This window comes from Saccoglossus kowalevskii, chromosome 2 (assembly GCF_978046115.1).
Source record: "Saccoglossus kowalevskii chromosome 2, keSacKowa6.1, whole genome shotgun sequence".
Lineage (NCBI taxonomy): Eukaryota > Metazoa > Hemichordata > Enteropneusta > Harrimaniidae > Saccoglossus > Saccoglossus kowalevskii.
In genome coordinates, this window is record NC_140642.1 from 6,666,287 (window position 1) to 6,690,220 (window position 23,934).

Sequence of the window (23,934 nt, forward strand, 5' to 3'; positions counted from 1 at the left end):
ATAGCATTGGGATAAATTAAGTAGTTATTTACTGTAAAATTCTTTATTTTCGCTTGGAATTATTTTTATGATTTAGTGAAAATAAAATCCAGCGAATATACCTTCATTCCTATATTTTACATTCAACTGTCAAAATAATTCCAGCTAAAATAAAGTACGGTTTGTCAAAAAAGATGTTTTATAATAGGACGCTACGCTTAATACAACGCTAACTTCCATTCGGAGGACTAAGGATATGTGTAACAATAGCGTAACACTTGGAGTGTCAACCGCCCTCTATAGACACCGTTTCCATAAAACGAATGTCTATGGCGTCACTTCCTAGCATGGTAATTTTGACATAAATCGAGTATTCTTTTTTTTTTAAATGCTCTTGTTTAAGAAAGTAAAATAAACATTTCTGTTACTAAAACACGGGCTATAAACAATTGACACTTTGAACCCAAACTCATACGCACAGTATGTTTCTAAAGAAAACTAACAAGGGGCGAAAATGGTAGAGGAAGTATGAAATCAATTAAAACACATTGTAAAGAGGAAGTTGATTCGTGAAAACTTGAAACGATTTCAAGGAGACACATATCACACATGTAGGGCGTATTATCAAAATATAAGTTCATTGATCCTGAGCATATCGAAGACAAAGTTTACGTGTCTACAAAAGACCAGCAGTAATCATGGCGATGGAACGAACTTATTGTGTGTAATTCACTACCCATGTACGGCGATTCCATGACTGACCCGTAAGCCAACAATTCGTTGAAAATGTCCTTGCGTTCACAGAGAAAAGAAATAACACAAAAGACTGACATATTTACGAGCCCTCACCCAACTGACTATAATTTAATTAGTTTATCTTTCGACATCATAGTAGTTAAATTGGTCTACTCCACGACGCAAATTGTAATACAGATTGTCAAAGGTAAATTAAATGTCTCGACTTACTTCTTAACTTACAATCAGCGATTGACGTACGGGAGTAAACGAACATGAACATTTGACCTTAATAGTGCTTTTGCACACATCTAATATTGATTTATTTCCAACAAATATAAATTTAAACTGCTAAAATAAATTGAATATTAGTTATACAGTGTAAAACACGGTGAACGCCACTGTTAAATGTCAATGTAAATCAATACACTAATTAAATGAGTCTCTGCATATGACGGCTGGTAATTTACCATAAAACTATACAGTCAAGCCACACCAAAAACGTTCCCAAGGCGAATATATACATAGCATTTCTAGAATAATAACTAGCACAGGAAGGCACGCATTGGGACTGTGATGGAGTAAGATAGTTAGTGTATGCTGACCAAAGTAACGCAATGCGGCACTGTACCAGCGCACCCTGGAGTCAATAAATACTCAGACCAAGCACAGACCTGCATCCACGTGTCGTTGTCCGTAAAGTCAACAAAAATCAATGCAGAAGAATGGTTTATTAAAGGGTACCTGGATCAGTTCTGTAATATGACCTTTCACCAAGTAAAAATCTGTACAGCATAGTCAAACGTACGTAAAGTGTAGTTCAATTTTTTCATACTAACATTTATCAAAAATAATATAAAATGGCATAGGTTCGTATGGGATTTGTGATTTGCACACATTGGCTAATTAATGATATTTAAAACATAGTAAGTAGACTGGAGCTGAACGCTGTCTGTGTAAGGGTCATGCATAGGCACGTTCAATCATTTTTGCTTGCAAACATATAACTCATTTTTTTGATATCACTGAACACGTGTGGATTAATGTTGATTTAAAATTATGATAAAAATGGCCATGACAAAGATAAATGTTGAAGATGATTTGGAAACTATGACATGATGAGGGGCTCTCCAAACAGGGAGGGACAATATTGCTACACAAACTTGTATTCGATTAGACTTAAAAGCAAAGACACCAGAGATTCGACCTCTTCTTTGGTGTATTTTGTCTAAATTAAATGTTTTATTGACGAGTACAAGAGTAAATGTTTTGTTTTAAGTATTAAGAGATACCTCTACATGAGTGTTGTGATCCGTTTCATTTGCATAACACGTCTTATATAAGTCGATTATTAACACAGACATCTTCACTTTGCACTTGATCGGCTGTCGTGTAATCCAATCCACAACTACAATCTTATCCAGCAACATGGCTTTCTTGGGGAAATGGGCTTTTGTGAAAAATGAGAAGATGAGAGAGTTTGTAATTGCTGCCGGAGCACCAGAAGAAAATGTAAACAAAATGATTGATGTAGATATAACAGTGGAGTGCACCAGAGATGGCGACTATTACCAGATGTCTTTCATCGGACCCAAGAAAACCGTCGTACAGAAGTTCAAGCCGGGCGAACAATTCAAAGAGGAAATCGGGCCTTTCGGAAAGCACCGACAAGCTATCGCTACATTCGAAGGTGGTAATAAGCTGATCATCAAAGGAGTCAATGAAGGCGAAGCTGTGGAAACAAGAGAGATAAACGGTGACGAAATGACCTTCACTTTCACCAAACCTGGAATTGCATTTGTTGCAAAGCGTTTCTTCAAAAGGGCTTGAACGTATGTGCTTTGAACTAATTCCGTGTTGCTATGCAGTGATTGTCAACTATTCTGAAGTTACTACACCCATGGAGGTGTACTACCTCCATGCTACACCTATAGTGAATATTTTTACGTACACCAAATCAAATATGCATATTCTGTCGCATTTACTCTCTCTATTTCATATATTCGCTGTGAATTAACTTTTATAGACAATAGTAAAGCTCTTTTAAACGTTACATATTCAGTTTGAGAGTCATTCCTTTTTCTAATGTAACGTGCAGATAGACACACATAGAGACACGCATGTATGTCATTCACTGCGTTCTTTTATTCCAAGTTCATACTATGGTTAAGATAACATAAAACAAAAACAAAACAAAACAAAAAAAGAAACCTGTGTAGACAAAATATGTAAACACATTAATAAGTACATTTGACTCAATGAAGTGTCAATATTATACAATTAGTTATTGCAATAAATTTCGATAGGCTGTCTAGCTCAGGGACTACATGTACATTTTGATATCAGGGAGATATAAATACATATTTGTCAGAAAAACAGAAAGTTTATGCTGCTGGCAAACATGATAAATAAAAATATATTCATCTAAGAAATATAACGGCAATAAATCTCAGAAATACAATATATAGAAATATACAAAATAGCTCACCCTGACTAGAACAACTTTAAATTGAGTGAGATACAGTGCTCTCCTCAGCTTCAGGTTGCCATTCACACAGCTCGAGCTCTATATGTCAAATACATGCAATTGTACACATTTTAGAAGATTATAAAGAAAAATGTGCTTGACTGACAATAAACTCATAAAAATTGGGCACAGAATATATATCAAGAACTTTAGCAATGATATCCGAAGGGGATGTGACATTTTATATAAAGCAGAAGTACAATTCAAAAATGTCATAGACGATATGCATTAAGTTCAACACAAAATATAAAAGTTTCGAAAATATTTTAAATAACAACTTCAGTAACCTCAATTACAAAGATTAAACTTACCAGAAAATCATGAAATGGTTTTCAAACTTCTAGAGACTGATAAAGATTGAAACTGGGTGAAATTGCAGACAGCAAACGAAAAGTGTTTGCAAACAGAAGTTTACAAGATGGAGTCTGTCATGTCACATGACCTCGGCAAAAGAAGTGTTTTCTCAAAATTACAAAATACATTGAAATAATACATTACATATCCTCTACAGAAATTAATAATAAAAATAAAGAATTTACAATACATCTCAAAGGTAGAAATATGAATATTTAAAGAAAATATAAATAACACTCAAGGATGAACAGCGCCCTCACACACTCAAGAAGGGTAAACAGCACTCTCACACAGTTCCCTGCTTGAAGGTTGGTGCCCTCAACAACCAAACAATGAATAGAAATTACAGAACAGAAGTTTTGTAATAATCAAAAAGATTCATAATGACATCATGACCAGTTAACAACTAAACCAACATGAACTGGATCCACAAAGACGCGCTAAGAATACGACGCGCATCAAATAGAACAAATACAGTGGCTCCAAATGCAGGTTGCGTTACGCTGTTGTGAAAGGGTCATTATCATATTAACACTTAAACATGTTCATTGAACACAAAGAAGAAATTACAAAGTACAAAGTTCAAATAGCAAATAACCCAATACAAATTACATTTGCGTTACATTACTGTGAAAGTTAAACATGGTTTATCCCAGATAACATCTGCATCATCAGCATATTGGACTGGGCCAAATTAGCATGGCTTTGAACCATATTTGCTAACATTTTAGGATCATATTTTACACACACAGAAGTTTCTTCGATGACTGATTTTGGTAAATTATGTGGGTTGGAATGTTGTCCAGCTGTAACACGAGTTGATCTTCGAGGTTCACTTATTACGTTTTCTGAACTAGTCAACTTTTCCGCTGATCTATCATGAGGAGTTTTATTAGCAATGGTTTCTGTTTTAAGGCAAATACTTGGTTGCTCAACCACTTTATCAGGAGGTATCAGAGGCTTTGTAGGTATGCTTGGATTAGACCTTTCATTGTTATCCACATTAACTTCAGCAGAAGGAGGAATAGTACGCAATTCACACCTGGTCTCACTATCAATACGAAAGTCACACTCTTCATCTTCAGAGTCACTGTCAGATATTTTTTCAGACTTAACATCTTCTTCTGTGGCACTGCCAACTTCCATGTCTTTGACAAGACTTCTGGAATCTAGCAGCTCAGTTCGATGTACAGTCTTGCGCGGTAGCCCACCAGTGACAGGTTCCACTACATAAGTATTTCCACCAGTGTCAAGTCTTTCAATGACCATATATGGTTCAGGATTCCATTTATCTTGGATCTTATTGCGCCCTATCACTCTATTCTTTAAGAACACACGAGCACCAAGCTCCAAATCAGTTTTGTCAGCTTTACTATCATTCCTGACTCTTCTTCTTAGAGCTTCTTTCTCAGTCTTCCGTGAGGCCATTTCAAATGCATTTGTTAATCTTCTGTGATGATCGGCTATCCATCCATCTACCAAGCAATCATCCTTGCACACATCAATGCCAAGTAGATGATCGACAGGAAGTACAGGTTCTCTGCCAAAAAACAAATAGTGAGGAGAGTAGCCAGTAGATGAGTGTGGAGTACAGTTGTATGCATACACTAGCTCGGGTAAGTGCTCAGACCACTTTGACTTCTTCTTCGGAGGGAGTGTGCGCAAACGATCATGGAGAGTGCGATTAAATCGCTCACACTGTCCGTTGCCCTCTGGATGGTATGGAGTTGTGCGACTCTTTGTGATATTGTAGATGTTACAAAGTTCTCGAATAATTTTGCTTTCAAAATTACGGCCTTGATCGCTATGAATTCTACGAGATACTCCAAATCGAACAAACCAGTCACGAACTAAGACACGAGCTACTGTTGTCGCTTTCTGATCTCTGGTTGGTATTGCTTGAGTGAACTTGGTGAACACATCTGTGAGCACAAGAACATTCTCAACACCATTCGAGCTGGGTTCTAGTACAGTGTAGTCCATAGCAAGTATCTCCAATGGCTTTGAAGCAGTCAGGGATCCCATGGTGGGATGGAGCCTCTTCCCTGCTTTGGCCAAAGTACAACGTTGACATCTATTACAGTACTCAGCAATCTCTCCAACCATTCCTGGCCAGTAACATCTTTCTCTCACCAATGCTGTTGTCTTCTCAGCTGCCTGATGCCCAACCTGATCATGCACTGCATTCAACACTTGGTTCTTGATCTGTTCTGGGAGCACTAGTTGTTTCACTTCTCTACCAGTGTCATGGACAATTCGATACAGCACACCTTCATCTTCCATGATCCGTTTCCAACACCGGAGCAACTTACGTGCTTGTTTGGTTTCCCTCATTAGCTGACGCTTAGTAGGAGGGTGCCTAGTTTTCCAGTAGAACCAAAGTCTGCTGATATTTTCATCTAGCATCTGCATACGTGATAAGTCGGTCTTAGAGATAGACGGCAAAGTAGAAATTGTCTTTGGCTCTGTGTTTTGAGTTCTAACGCGAACTTCTCTAAGCAACACTTCAGTAGACATCCTTTCAGAACATGCACGAATGGAGTCTTCAAGAACAGTGGAAACAGGAGTATCAAGAGCGTTTTCAGCAAAATGTTCACTTCTGATTTCCTCCAATGTAACAGATAAACAATCATCCCCATGACTAGTTTTTCTACTAAGAGCATCTGCATTTCCATTGCTCTTGCCGGACCTATATTTTACTGTGAAATTGAACTGTGCAAGGTCAGCTGCCCATCTAGTTTCGGTGGCACCTAGTTTCGCTGTTGTCAGGAAATAGCTTAATGGATTGTTATCAGTATAGACTACAAATTCAGCTCCAATAAGAAGATCTCTGTATTTTTCAGTGATTGCCCACTTTAATGCAAGCAACTCTAATTTCATACTGGAGTAGTTCTGCATATTGCGTTCATTAGGTTTTAAACTTCTACTAGAATACCCAAGTACAACAGTTTTATCACCTTGTTTCTGTGACAAAACAGCGCCCAACCCTAAAAAACTAGCATGAGTTTCTAAGATAAAGGGCTGTTTGAAATTAGGATAGCCCAAGACTGGAGGGGATGTCAGTGCATTTTTCAGTGCCATAAATGATTCTTCACAAGACTGGTTCCAACATTCATTGACATCACATGACCACCCCTTATTGGTAGTAACTCTTTTCTTCCTCCCTTTCTTTGACTTCCCTATGACATCATCAGGCTTCTTTAGTAAGCTGTGGAGTGGGGCAGCCACTTTAGCATATTCTGGAATAAACCTCCTGTAATACCCAGACAATCCAAGAAACCCACGTAGTTCACGTTCTGATTTTGGCCGAGGCCACTCTTGAACTGCACGCACTTTCTCCGGATCTGGGGAAACACCATTACCAGACACCACATGACCCAGATAGCGTACTTTAGTGTGAAATAAATGACACTTTTCAGGCTTTACCTTGAGATTGAGCTTAGTCAAACGAGAAAGTACTATATCGAGTCTCGATAGAGTTTCTTCAAAAGTAGAACCAAAAACTAAAATGTCATCAAGATACACAAGAAGCGTCTGAAAATTGATATCACCAAATACTTTGTCCATCAACCTCATAAAGGTGGCAGGAGCATTACATAGACCAAATGGCATTTTGGTATACTCAAAAAGACCTCCTGTACCTGTACGGAATGCAGTCTTCTCAATGTCCTCCTCAGCAACCGGAAGTTGATTAAAACCATGTGCCAAATCCAGGCTACAGAAATATTTGGCGCCTCCAAGTACTTCTAAAGCTTCCTCTATCCTAGGTAAAGGATATGCATCTTTGTGAGTCTTCATATTCAAGGAGCGATAATCCACGCATAACCTCAGCTTACCATCCTTCTTTTTTACTAAAACTATTGGTGATGCATAAGGGCTAGACGACTCTCTAATAACACCTCTCTCTAAAGATTTCTGTAAGTACTCCCTCACCTCATCCCAGTGATGTGGTGGGACTCTACGATGTGGTACTTTAACAGGCTTATCATCAGTGGTAATTATTCGATGCTGTACTAAATCACAAAATCCAATATCATCCTCATCCTTACTAAATGTGTTCTGATATTTATCAATCAGCATATTTAACTTGTTCTTCTGGACTTGACTAACATCACCAACATTCATTCTTGAGATAAGGTCTTGTACTTCAGGAGCTGTGACATCACTGCCTGGTGCTTCTGTCACTTGTACTTCATTTACATTCACAGCATGAAACCTAATAGTTGGCTCTAAAGAAACAGACTTAGCCACTCCCACTGGGGTGCGAGGGGTTAAATAAACATCACGATCACTGAAATTTGCAATTTGCATAGGCACCCTACCAGTATCAGTCACAGTCACATATGTTGCACCAATGGCCACTCCACTCTGCAACTCTGCAACATGAACTTCATTTCGCTCCAACAACACATTGTATGTCTGTCCAATGGGGGCAGGTCTGAGAGATCCATCAATTACACGTATAGAACGAGCAGGAATCAATACAGGTTTCTTCCCAGCAATTCTCACAGGTCTGTTCTCCACTGAAACTGCAAACACTTCTTCATTGTTTACAAACGTTGGCTTGTAAGCTTCTAGTATATAAAGAAAGTTAATCTCATTCACACTAAGCCCAGTTTGTATTTTCTCTCTAAAGTTATCACCATACTGCCCTACCAATTCATTTCTTATATCCCTAAAAACATTGGACCCTATAACACCAGGTACTCTTTTCTTTCGTGACTCAACAGGAGTATTGGTTGGGTCACGCACAACTAAGAAACCCAAATTATTAAATGTATGATTACAAATAGTAATAGACAGCTCCACATAACCAAGGTAGGGTATATCAAGGCCCTGAGAACCAGTTAACTTAATAAATGATGCAATATCTATTAACTCTGCTTTAACAAGATATTCTCTAAAAAACTGCTCCGTTACTGTTGAGACCTGGGCACCGGTGTCAAGTACACACACACCATCTGTACCTCCCAACTTTAGAACAGCTTCTGGACAATCTCCCACCACGCTATGTATAAATGAGCCTCCATCAATCCTAGTCTCACCTACCACACGGCTCTCTGCAGCAGGCTGGTTTAGTTTAAATCTTGGGGTTTAGGCTTTGGTTTGGACTTTCTCTTAGGGCAGTCTCGGTTTAGATGATCTGGTGAGTTACATGTCCAACATTGAGGTTCATTGTCAGTTGACACAGGTGAACGATTCTCAGGTTTCACAAATTTCTGTACCATTGATGTGAGGGTATCAACTTGTTTTGAAAGCATAGACACCTGTTGAGCCAGTGCTGCAACTTCTCCATCACTTTTAGATTGGTCGCTTAATACCTCACGAACAGCAGCTTCACGTTTTGCTTTCAAAGATTTGCCCCTTTGACCCATCAATTTGATAACCTGGTCACGAGCATCGAAAAAACTAAGTTCTGGCTGATCTGCATTCAGTCTTCGTAACTCCATTCGCAAACTGTCATCTCGAACAGCTTCAGCTAAACGACTTTTTAACTGACTTTCTCTACCTGGTTTGAATGACGAATCTAGTTGTACGATTCTGTCATACAAACAAACTAACTGCAAGGAACATGCAATGATGTCTTCTCCATCAGACTGTGTATACGCAAAGAACTGTTGCTGTAGCTGGGGTAAACTATCACCGTCACCAAACACTCTTATAAGTATTGCAAATATCTTACTTGGATCACTTTTGACGGCATCTCCACGACCAAGTATCTCACGTCTGGCCTTACCAACAAGATGTTCAATGAGAAATGCAGCCTGTTCACTCACATCTAGTCTTCTGGAGGATATAACTGCTTGGGCATCTTCAATCCAGTCCTCTACTGACAGATCACTGGCTTTTTCAGGCTTGTCATGAAACCTGTCAAGTTTCCTACTCGGAGACATGTACACCACCTTTCCCATACCAGTACTAGAGTCTGCACTGACCTTAGATGTCTCTCGTTCCAAAGCAATCAGACGCTTTACCTCCATACTAGATGCTTCAGCATCTGCCCATGCTGCAGCCACTTCCTCATCTTTTTGTGTAACAGCCAACTCCAATGCTTTAATTCTCTGCAACATCCCTTGGACATCAGCCTCAGTAGCAGCTTGCTCTGTATCAGACATGATAGTAGGATATACAGCAAAAAGAAATTGTGAACCAGCAGTACACAAATAGCATTAAACTAAAATAATCTACACTCAAGTACTAAATACATACAGTGTGACCTTAATAACAGATTATCACACAGTAAGGGATCCTATACTACTACATTCACACAATAACAGCTTCAAGTAAAATTTTACAGTGCACCACGTGTAAAAACATACACTGCAGCGATCTACTAAAAACAAACACTGTGAAAATTCTGTGAAATACACAAGTACAAAATAAACATTCAAACAATTATTGTCAAACAAACTTCAATAAAAGAGTCTATTTGAAAGAGTTCACACAAACTTGTCTTTTCATCCTTGATGATGTGTCATCAGCCCAGGTTGAACATCAGTGTCTTCTATGAGAACACAGTAGCACAGTTCAGGTGAAATGTAGCACACCACCCAGGAAACACACTTTCAACTTGGCCTTAATTCTCTCTTCAAGTCAGGGTTTAAACCATGTAGAAGTCGCACTTGGATCCTGCCGACTACGCCAAAATGTAACGTGCAGATAGACACACATAGAGACACGCATGTATGTCATTCACTGCGTTCTTTTATTCCAAGTTCATACTATGGTTAAGATAACATAAAACAAAAACAAAACAAAACAAAAAAAGAAACCTGTGTAGACAAAATATGTAAACACATTAATAAGTACATTTGACTCAATGAAGTGTCAATATTATACAATTAGTTATTGCAATAAATTTTGATAGGCTGTCTAGCTCAGGGACTACATGTACATTTTGATATCAGGGAGATATAAATACATATTTGTCAGAAAAACAGAAAGTTTATGCTGCTGGCAAACATGATAAATAAAAATATATTCATCTAAGAAATATAACGGCAATAAATCTCAGAAATACATTATATAGAAATATACAAAATAGCTCACCCTGACTAGAACAACTTTAAATTGAGTGAGATACAGTGCTCTCCTCAGCTTCAGGTTGCCATTCACACAGCTCGAGCTCTATATGTCAAATACATGCAATTGTACACATTTTAGAAGATTATAAAGAAAAATGTGCTTGACTGACAATAAACTCATAAAAATTGGGCACAGAATATATATCAAGAACTTTAGCAATGATATCCGAAGGGGATGTGACATTTTATATAAAGCAGAAGTACAATTCAAAAATGTCATAGACGATATGCATTAAGTTCAACACAAAATATAAAAGTTTCGAAAATATTTTAAATAACAACTTCAGTAACCTCAATTACAAAGATTAAACTTACCAGAAAATCATGAAATGGTTTTCAAACTTCTAGAGACTGATAAAGATTGAAACTGGGTGAAATTGCAGACAGCAAACGAAAAGTGTTTGCAAACAGAAGTTTACAAGATGGAGTCTGTCATGTCACATGACCTCGGCAAAAGAAGTGTTTTCTCAAAACTACAAAATACATTGAAATAATACATTACATATCCTCTACAGAAATTAATAATAAAAATAAAGAATTTACAATACATCTCAAAGGTAGAAATATGAATATTTAAAGAAAATATAAATAACACTCAAGGATGAACAGCGCCCTCACACACTCAAGAAGGGTAAACAGCACTCTCACACTAATATTAAATCTAATCTGTCACATTGTATTCTGCATTCAATCGTAACAATGTGCATAATGAATGCCCTACACTGTACACTAAGAATATTCATCGGGTCCAAATCACTCAGTCGCGCTAAATCCATTTTTAACAGAAGAAAATACACAATTTAAGTCAGATCAGGGTTTATTGTTCGAACTACCACATCGACCCCCACCCCGCCCACATCGACTTACTTACAAGTGTGTTCTCAGTAATCCAATATCATCCACTACTCACTTCCTATCCCACAAGAGAGATTGTGGTTTCCATCATTGATGACCGCCGGGTTACCCACGGTGTCATAAATTACAATCAAACAATCTGTCGCTTTGCCCTGGTGAATGACCATTACTTCGACTTCGACTCTGCTACTTATGTAAAACAAACAAACAACCCATTCTGTGTAGTTGACCATTAAAACACCCCGATGATCAATAGTCAAATGTATGTTCGCTTGTTAATGGTTGTCCAAGCGACGACATCATTCTAATCAACCAAACTGTCTCTTAAATGATGACCGTATTGAATATTACACAACATCGACTGAAAGGAGGAAATAGTTGATGTGTTATAGCTCTTGTATTATATTTGTTTTTCAACAGAAATATACACACTCGGTTTACACGCAGTACATAATTCAAAAAATCTCGCCTAACTACCGGTCGTCGATTTCAACCACTCGGTCGTAGCTCTCGATAAATGTTGTTACCTTAAATTATCTATTCATGAACACACTTTGTTGATAACACCACAACAATATATAGTTTCAAATGCGCCCACTCATTAATGTGTCAAAAAGTAAAAAGGTGTATTTGACCAATGTCTGTCCCATTCAAGACGATAACCCCGTCCTATTAGTTTCTAGCCATGTTTGAGTGACCAAAAAACACAAAGGACGCCCAATGATTTGTTAATTTACTGTTATTGCAACAATCAGTGAATGTCTAGACGAGTGGACTTTTTGACACATAAATTCGTAATTCGCGAATTGGAACCGAGTGGTGGAAATCGACGACCGGTAGTTGCAGAACTTTCCTATATGTACTGTGTGTAAACATTTCTGAAATAAACATGCGCTAATTCACGCTTGACTGTGTACGAAGACAAAGAAATCTCTAACATATGGTATACACTACACAGCACGCGAAGTAATTAATTAGCTAATTAATATGAGACAACCGCTGGTACAATAAACCATTACAGCAAGTCTCAGAAGTATTGGGGCAGCCAGATTCGAAAGCCAACCGTTCAGACAAAACCAAAGCAGTTAGCCAATTCGCTAGCGAGTTTGCAAATTGGCTGCCCCAATACTTATGAGACTTGCTGTAACTATTTACAAATATCATTACAAGTCCCCTTATTGTCTACTTAAATCATTGGATATGTTGTGCAATTCCACACTGCTTATTTTTTTTAGAGAAAGTTAAACTTTATGTATAAAATGTGGGAATATGAATGATACAATTGGTATAATTAAAACATAGTTATTATTTGGGTGTGATTGAAATTAGTATACGGTTTGTCAAAAAAAAATGTTTTAGAATAGAATGTTACTCTCAAAACAAGAATGTGGATATATTTAACAATTATAAAATACCGTTTTCGACTGATAAAAGCTGGATGAATTATAAATAAAAAGCGAGTGAAATGCCCAGATGGCATAATATTATATGGAATGTCAACCGCCCTCTACAGACATCGTTTCAATAAATCGAATGTCAACATCTATGACATCAACACTTAACAAGGCAAATTTGACATAATCTGAAAACCCCAAGAATCAAGGACACATTTTTTCTTAACACTGAGAAGATGCGTTGTAGCATTAAATCTTTTCGTGAATATGGTAAGAAGCCTGGTTTCGCACTGTATAATAAATGACATTTGAGATCTAATCGATAGTTAAAAAATAAAATGTTACCTACTGGTTCCGTCCAAATATCATTTCAAATTCTTTTATCAATTATATGTTGTGTAATGTCATACTGTTTATTTAACTAGAGATTATGTTATAAAGCAGGCCCTGCAGCCTATGACATGACGTTTCCACTAAGTATTTTGTAAATACAATAATAGTAATTTCCATGTCACTGAACTTTATTCGCTAGATGAACCACACACATATACATTACTATCACGTTATGGTGTTAAACTGCATCGTGAAGGGATGAATAAAAGTTCAACTATGGTCTTAGAAATAAGGTATATGGTTCAACGCAGTCTATTGGCTGCATATCTAATCCATTCATTTCAGTAAATCCATCTGTCATTCTACACTATCATCGCGCATTCTTTCCAATCTTTCAAAAAAAGCGACGGGCAAGAAATCATGCAACAAATATATTATATCACAATATGCCTGTCTGGTTTGACCCTAAATAATAGACGATACGAAACGATAAACCAACTATTTGACATGTTCATTTCACAAATATCGTTTTCTGGTTAGCGCGGAGTTGTAACTAAACGTTGAGTACATGATGGCATGATTAAAAAAAAAACATTATGTGGTATAACAACCCCAAATATATGAATACCAACACGATTTCAAAACACAATACATGGTATAACAACCCCAAATATATGAATACCAACACGATTTCAAAACACAATACATGGTATATCGACCCCAAATATATGAATACCAGCACGATTTCAAAACACAATACATGGTATATCGACCCCAAATATATGAATAAATACCAACACGATTTCAAAACACAATACATGGCATGTCGACCCCAAATATATGACGAATAAATGCCAACACGATTTCAAAACGCATTACATGGTATATCGACCCCAAATATATGACGAATAAATGCCAACACGATTTCAAAACACAATACATGGCATGTCGACTCCAATTATATGACGAATTAATGCGAACACGATTTCAAAACACATTACATGGTATATCGACTCCAACTACATGATGAATAAATGCTAACACGATTTCAAAACACAATACATGGCATGTCGACTCCAATTATATGACGAATAAATGCGAACACGATTTCAAAACACATTACATGGTATATCGACTCCAACTATATGACGAATAAATGCCAACCCGATTTTAAAACACAATACATGGTATGTCGACCCTAAATATATGACGAATAAATGCCAACACGATTTCAAAACACAATACATGGTATGTCGACCCTAAATATATGACGAATAAATGCCAACACGATTTCAAAACACAATGCATGGTATATCGAACCTAAATATATGATGAATAAATGCCAACACGATTTCAAAACACAATACATGGTATGTCGACCCTAAACATATGACGAATAAATGCCAACACGATTTCAAAACACAATACATGGTATGACGACCCCAAATATATGAATACCAACACGATTTCAAAACACAATACATGGTATATCGACCCCAAATATATGAATAAATACCAACATGATTTCAAAACACATTACATGGTATATCGACCCCAAATATATGAATAAATACCAACACGATTTCAAAACACAATACATGGTATGACGACCCCAAATATATATGAATACCAACACGATTTCAAAACACAATACATGGTATGTCAACCCCAAATATATGAATACCAACACGATTTCAAAACACAATACATGACATGACGACCCCAAATATATGAATACCAGCACGATTTCAAAACACAATACATGGTATATCGACCCCAAATATATGAATAAATACCAACACGATTTCAAAACACAATACATGGCATGTCGACCCCAAATATATGACGAATAAATGCCAACACGATTTCAAAACGCATTACATGGTATATCGACCCCAACTATATGATGAATAAATGCTAACACGATTTCAAAACACAATACATGGCATGTCGACTCCAATTATATGACGAATAAATGCGAACACGATTTCAAAACACATTACATGGTATATCGACTCCAACTATATGACGAATAAATGCCAACCCGATTTTAAAACACAATACATGGTATGTCGACCCTAAATATATGACGAATAAATGCCAACACGATTTCAAAACACAATACATGGTATGTCGACCCTAAATATATGACGAATAAATGCCAACACGATTTCAAAACACAATGCATGGTATATCGAACCTAAATATATGATGAATAAATGCCAACACGATTTCAAAACACAATACATGGTATGTCGACCCTAAACATATGACGAATAAATGCCAACACGATTTCAAAACACAATACATGGTATGACGACCCCAAATATATGAATACCAACACGATTTCAAAACACAATACATGGTATATCGACCCCAAATATATGAATAAATACCAACATGATTTCAAAACACATTACATGGTATATCGACCCCAAATATATGAATAAATACTAACACGATTTCAAAACACAATACATGGTATGACGACCCCAAATATATGAATACCAACACGATTTCAAAACACAATACATGGTATGACGACCCCAAATATATGAATACCAACACGATTTCAAAACACAATACATGGTATATCGACCCCAAATATATGACGAATAAATACCAACACGATTTCAAAACACATTACATGGTATATCGACCCCAAATATATGAATAAATACCAACACGATTTCAAAACACAATACATGGTATATCGACCCCAAATATATGAATAAATACCAACACGATTTCAAAACACAATACATGGTATGACGACCCCAAATATATATGAATACCAACACGATTTCAAAACACAATACATGGTATGTCAACCCCAAATATATGAATACCAACACGATTTCAAAACACAATACATGACATGACGACCCCAAATATATGAATACCAGCACGATTTCAAAACACAATACATGGCATGTCGACCCCAAATATATGACGAATAAATGCCAACACGATTTCAAAACGCATTACATGGTATATCGACCCCAAATATATGACGAATAAATGCCAACACGATTTCAAAACACAATACATGGCATGTCGACTCCAATTATATGACGAATTAATGCGAACACGATTTCAAAACACATTACATGGTATATCGACTCCAACTATATGATGAATAAATGCTAACACGATTTCAAAACACAATACATGGCATGTCGACTCCAATTATATGACGAATAAATGCGAACACGATTTCAAAACACATTACATGGTATATCGACTCCAACTATATGACGAATAAATGCCAACCCGATTTTAAAACACAATACATGGTATGTCGACCCTAAATATATGACGAATAAATGCCAACACGATTTCAAAACACAATACATGGTATGTCGACCCTAAATATATGACGAATAAATGCCAACACGATTTCAAAACACAATGCATGGTATATCGAACCTAAATATATGATGAATAAATGCCAACACGATTTCAAAACACAATACATGGTATGTCGACCCTAAACATATGACGAATAAATGCCAACACGATTTCAAAACACAATACATGGTATGTCGACCCCAAATATATGACGAATAAATGCCAACACGATTTCAAAACACAATACATGGTATGTCGACCCCAAATATATGACGAATAAATGCCAACACGATTTCAAAACACAATACATGGTATGTCGACCCCAAATATATGACGAATAAATGCCAACACGATTTCAAAACACAATACATGGTATGTCGACCCCAAATATATGACGAATAAATGCCAACACGATTTCAAAACACAATACATGGTATATCGACCCCAAATATATGACGAATAAATACCAACACGATTTCAAAACACATTACATGGTATATCGACCCCAAATATATGAATAAATACCAACACGATTTCAAAACACAATACATGGTATATCGACCCCAAATATATGAATAAATACCAACACGATTTCAAAACACAATACATGGTATGACGACCCCAAATATATATGAATACCAACACGATTTCAAAACACAATACATGGTATGTCAACCCCAAATATATGAATACCAACACGATTTCAAAACACAATACATGACATGACGACCCCAAATATATGAAGACCAGCACGATTTCAAAACGCATTACATGGTATATCGACCCCAAATATATGATGAATAAATGCCAACACGATTTCAAAACACAATACATGGTATATCGACCCCAAATATATGACGAATAAATGCCAACACGATTTCAAAACGCATTACATGGTATGTCGACCCCAAATATATGACGAATAAATGCCAACACGATTTCAAAACACAATACATGGCATGTCGACTCCAATTATATGACGAATAAATGCGAACACGATTTCAAAACACATTACATGGTATATCGACTCCAACTATATGACGAATAAATGCCAACCCGATTTTAAAACACAATACATGGTATGTCGACCCTAAATATATGACGAATAAATGCCAACACGATTTCAAAACACAATACATGGTATGTCGACCCTAAATATATGACGAATAAATGCCAACACGATTTCAAAACACAATGCATGGTATATCGAACCTAAATATATGATGAATAAATGCCAACACGATTTCAAAACACAATACATGGTATGTCGACCCTAAACATATGACGAATAAATGCCAACACGATTTCAAAACACAATACATGGTATGTCGACCCCAAATATATGACGAATAAATGCCAACACGATTTCAAAACACAATACATGGTATGTCGACCCCAAATATATGACGAATAAATGCCAACACGATTTCAAAACACAATACATTGTATGTCGACCCCAAATATATGACGAATAAATGCCAACACGATTTCAAAACACAATACATGGTATGTCGACCCCAAATATATGACGAATAAATGCCAACACGATTTCAAAACACAATACATGGTATGTCGACCCCAAATATATGACGAACAAATGCCAACACGATTTCAAAACACAATACATGGTATGTCGACCCCAAATATATGACGAATAAATGCCAACACGATTTTAAAAACACAATACATGGTATGTCGACCCCAAATATATGACGAATAGATGCCGACACGATTTCAAAACACAATACAATGTGAGTGGTTGGGCAGAGGCGAACAATGAACAGCGGTTATTTAAGTCTTACCATGCGGATATTTTTAGCATAAATGAGTAGTAGAAGTATTGGTTCCAGCAATGAAGGATAGGTTAAATGTGGCAGAATTAGTGTGTTATATAGAAGGATTAGTATTGATTTAGGGACATAGTGGCGTGTGTCAGAATTAGTGTGTTATATAAAGGGATTAGTATTGATTTAGGGACATAGTGGCGTGTGTCAGAATTAGTGTGTTATATAGAAGGATTAGTATTGATTTAGGGACATAGTGGCGTGTGTCAGAATTAGTGTGTTATATAGAAGGATTAGTATTGATTTAGGGACATAGTGGCGTGTGTCAGAATTAGTGTGTTATATAGAAGGATTAGTATTGATTTAGGGACATAGCGGTGAATACGAGAAATTATGCCTACTTTGGGGCTGATAATTTTCTTAACTTTTTCAATGTGAGTTTTCCATGTCATTGATGGATCAATGCTTACCTCTAAGTAGGTGACAGAAGGTACGCCCTCTACAGGTGAACCGTCAACGTCTAGACAACCTTCCAGCTGGGTAGATTTTTGTGGAGTTTTTATGTTCATATAGTTAGATTTTTCCACACTTATTGTAAGTTTGTTAGCTTTACACCATTTAACGACTTCACTGAAATCTTTATTAATATCAGTAAGGTTAATTTTATTAGTGTTCAAGAATTTAAATAAGTTTGTGTCATCAGCAAATAGACGGAAATCAAAACGGTTAGATGCATGATTAATGTCGTTAATGTAGAGAAGGAAAAGAAGATGACCTAAAATTGACCCCTGGGGAATTCCACAACCGACCCGCTTTAGTGATGACAAGGTCCCATTGATGATGACGACATAATTTATGTCGTAATTTATATGGGTATTGTTGGCATGGCAACTGACTCGTTTATTAAGTTTATATACATGTCAATTACCTAGATAAAAAATGTTCTCTATTCTGTTCCTGTAGTCATGAGGGTTTGCAGTTTGTTAACAAATTTTTCAAATTGTTTTCAGATGTTTTTTTGATGATCTGCCGCCAGCAAATCTACTATGTAAAAGAAATGATACCGAAGGTTTTTGATTATTGTTAAATAATCTATATAATTTGAATACTGATAATATCATTAATTGAAGCGATTTGAACTTTCGTATTGGATCATCAAACGATATAATTAATTGTGTTGAAGTTGTAATCACCAATAGACCCAATAGGCCCATTTAGACCCCCTTCCGATCACCAAGATTTAAAGAGGGAAATCACCAATCACCAGGAATTCCAATTACCTATTCACCAATCACCAGGAATTGTTGTTAAATATAAAAGCATTTATTGAAGATATTTGGCATTAACTTTGATTGCTGGTCAGACCTAGTAGTTAGACAGACATTTCTTAACTGATCTTTCTGTTTGAAACTATCTCCTCCGATTCTAAACTGCTGTTCTCATCATTACTGTAGTCGTCCCATTGTGCACACCCTGCTTCTCTTTGTTCAGCAATTCATGAAATGTCACTGCTTTCGTGTTATCTACTTCCTCAGTTTCTGAACCACTGTTTGCATCACTACTATATTCGTCTCTCTGCTCATCAATTTTCTCAGATGTGTCCTTCTCAACAGCTGACCCATCTGACAAATCATGTTTCTCTCTATGCAATGTTTCACCAATTGGTATCTCCTTCTCGTACAGATTCAGTGGCAATGTACCTGCCTTATACTTTGTGTTTTCTTGTCGGATTGATCTTTGTCTAACAACTTCCCCATTGTCAACAGCCCAATTTCTCATTTTCTCTTGATCCTTTTTTCTCATGCGTACAACTGGTAATGGTTGGAGCTTTGGAGTGTCTCAAAATGAAACTTGGTTTGTGGTTGGTGGATAAAACGATGAAGGATTGGTGAAGTAATAGACTGACCAATTACATGATCTTTTCAAACTTTCTTTAATTGTGTTCCCAAATGATCTGGCATACTGATACAAAATAAACAACTAAATTAAGTAAAGATGACAAAAAATAGTTTGTCAAATAAAAATAACATCAAAGAAAGCTTAGAAAGAACTCTCGTGTGCTGAGTAATGAAGACAGATTAAAAATTAATTCACAATCACAAGTACTTGAGATATTGATGGAAAAGCTTAAAACTAATTATGCAAATCAGATAATTAATATGAGAGAGATTTTTGTGTAAAACCAATAAGGTCTGTGCAATGTAACAGACCATCCATGTAGCAAGTTTCATTTAAATGAGATTAGAACCCAAAACAATATACTATATTATGCTAATCAGGGAATTAATATCAACAGATTTTAACCTAAAACTAATCAGGTTTGTACATTGCATATATAGCCAAATAATGACTTTAACTCGTGATCTAGAAATGAATAGAAATCAGTAAATATGAGGGGAAGGGGGTTAAAGTATGAAGTATGAAAATAATTTGCACATTAAAACCTATTCTCAAATGAATAATTCAAAATTAATTCTAATAATATACGTCCCTGTAGAACAGGAGAAAAACGCTTTGACATTTTTTTCTTGTCTACTATACATTATTAAAAGTGGTGAGCCCTTTAATATTCCATTAGAAAACTATGACGTAATAAGGAATCAATAAACAATAAGACAATTTAGAAGAAAATTATAATTTATCATGTAATAAAGCGTGTTAGCATTGAAAGACGTACATGAAACCACAAGTATTTCCTAGACACACCAGCAAACCACAGGCGCTCGGAACGTTTCTTGGATAATAAAAAATGACCTAAAGTAGGGTCGGCATAGTTAGTCAGTCGCCGATACATTCGCCTACCACTCATACAATAACAAGACGGCGCCAGCGAAATTCGAAAGCCAACTTTTTAGTCAAAACCCAAGCAGTTAGCCAATTCGCTAGCGAGTTTGCAAATTGGCAGCCCCAATACTTCTGAGACGTACTGTAATCATTATAGAACAGTAGATTTGATTTGTAAAAGATCACCATACACTTCGAAGAATTGACCAATGGGAAGAACTCTCATACTACAAGTACACGAGTGTATATAAAAAAAACTCAGGTGTACCAATTTTAAACTATTGGTGGCGCAATTTAGCGTACAATACAGAGAACGGGAAATAAAGTCAAAGAACGCATAACGCGAAATTAAAAGTTGCGAGAACGTATCACCGGGAATTCATTACACCCAATAACGTAGAACGAGAAATTAGCTGAGAACGAAATCACCATGAATTAAAAATCCCGAGAACGCATCACCAGGAATTAAAAAGCCCTCATAACGGATAACGAAAAAAGTATAAAGGGGCCTGAATAGACAGATGATAGATTCCAATGTAAGCCAACATGGTCGTCAAATTCATTCGTCGAATTTCTGAATGATGTCAGATTGTGTCTAAAAGTGATAGCTTGTGGAATCCATTGCCACTTCACAAGTAGAGTGCATTTTTAGTTGTATTACACGTTTCTGTGTGGATGAATACTATCGGAACATGAACAAGTTAACTCTACAATTGGATTGCTCGGTCCAAGCAGGGAAGCTTTATGAGTCACAAAAACCTTTTTGGAATTATAATGAATACAATAAAAATGCTATGAAACGAAATGCGTTAACAGGTTTAACGAAAAGTACTCGTATCTCAGAGTACAATTTAACACAGAACGTAAATAATCAGAAACGTTGTGGGAGCATATGGGAGTATATATGTAAAACACAATAACAATGTGTCTGCGGACTTTTATTTGTACTCAAAAAATAAAAGTATTCAAAAAGTGATTCACCGATAATGATGATTATAGTCATAACAAGCACCGTTAATTTGTTTCAGAATTCATGTGTCAGATTCGTTTATGTCTCTATTAAAACATAAGCAATACTTCAAGTTTTTATGAGATTAAAAAGGTGGATATGAGAAGTAAACATAACAAATCGACGGGTATAGATAATATTACACATGATGTATTAAAATATTATGACGTAGTTCAATTCATTTGACTAGTACGTAGCAGGAAGATATACACAAAATGTTAGATTTCATGACTGATTGGTATTATAAATGGCGTTCTGTGGTTAACAATAACAACTCCCACTTTTGTGAAATCTGGAAAGATAAAAGGTAATTATAATTAATAAAATTATTTTTGATTATTTTTGATTTCTGCTTAACGACCATATAATTATTGGGTTTTATTAACCACCACTTTTAATATGTTACATATATTCTACCAACTACCTCTATCACTTTCCATACCAACTACCACTTTTAATATGTTACATATATTCTGCCAACTACCACTATCACTTTCTATACCAACTACCACTTTTAATCTGTTTCATATATTCTACCAAATACCTCTATCACTTTCTATACCAACTACCACTTTTAATATGTTTCATATATTCTACCAACTGCCTCTATCACTATTCTATACCAACTACCACTTTTAATATGTTACATATATTCTACCAACTACCTCTATCACTTTCTATACCTACTACCACTTTTATTATGTTACATATATTCTACCAACTACCTCTATTACTTTCTATACCAACTACCACTTTTAATATGTTACATATATTCTACCAACTACCTCTATCACTTTCTATACCAACTATCACTTTTAATATGTTACATATATTCTACCAACTACCTCTATTACTTTCTATACCAACTACCACTTTTAATATGTTACATATATTCAACCAACTACCTCTATCACTTTCTATACCAACTACCACTTTTAATATGTTACATATATTCTACCAACTACCTCTATCACTTTCTATACCAACTACCACTTTTAATATGTTACATATATTCTACCAACTACCTCTATCACTTTCTATACCAACTACCACTTTTAATATGTTACATGTATTCTACCAACTACCTCTATCACTTCAACCAAACTATCTATCAAAACAATCTCTATAACTAATAGTCCTAACTTGGACTTTTAATATGTTACATACAATTTTATTTTCTGTAACTGACACTTTTTCCCCAGAATTGGTTTATTTGTTGCAAACTGTCAAATCTAATGATCAATCAGGCAGAAGCGTGCAATGACAAAGGTACAAAACATATTTTGTATTTATGTAATAATGTTGAATTCTTCAATTTTATCGAGAAATACTCATTAAAAAGTGTGGGTTCACAGATATAAACCCACAGTTTTGGTACAGTAAAATGCATTTTTCAAAAGAATAAATTAAATCACATTATGCAGATAAAAATATACGGAAAAAGTGGAAATAAATGCATGAAACTAACATTCAGATCTAGGACACCATTTATTGAGCGTTGTCCATACAGGATCTTAAATATAAAACCTTCTTTAATGTATTCTCTACAGAAACAACATTTCTGAACACAGATTGCGCTATTTTATCCAGTCCCTGGGAACAGTAGACAACTAAAAAATCAGCGGTAGTATAATAATCTAAAATTACATTACATTTACCAAGATATGTATATTCAAATATTTACTAAGGTGTGTAAATGTTTAAAAATCATTTTGTACGTTTCTTTCTTGTCAACAGTAATGAC

General features: G+C 35.9%; 2 protein-coding genes across 2 annotated transcripts; one reads left to right on the forward strand and one right to left on the reverse strand.

Moving 5' to 3' along the window:
• Window positions 1-2,142: 2,142 nt before the first annotated feature.
• LOC102803585 (fatty acid-binding protein, liver-like) lies at window positions 2,143-2,544 on the forward strand. The gene has a single exon (XM_006822584.1). It carries the CDS (start codon window positions 2,143-2,145, stop codon window positions 2,542-2,544), a length of 402 nt encoding a protein of 133 aa, XP_006822647.1.
• Window positions 2,545-8,670: 6,126 nt separating this feature from the next.
• On the reverse strand, window positions 8,671-9,711 carry LOC144346467 (uncharacterized). Its single transcript, XM_078007227.2, has one exon. The coding sequence runs from the start codon at window positions 9,709-9,711 to the stop codon at window positions 8,671-8,673; it is 1,041 nt and encodes a 346-aa protein (XP_077863353.2).
• Window positions 9,712-23,934: the final 14,223 nt, after the last annotated feature.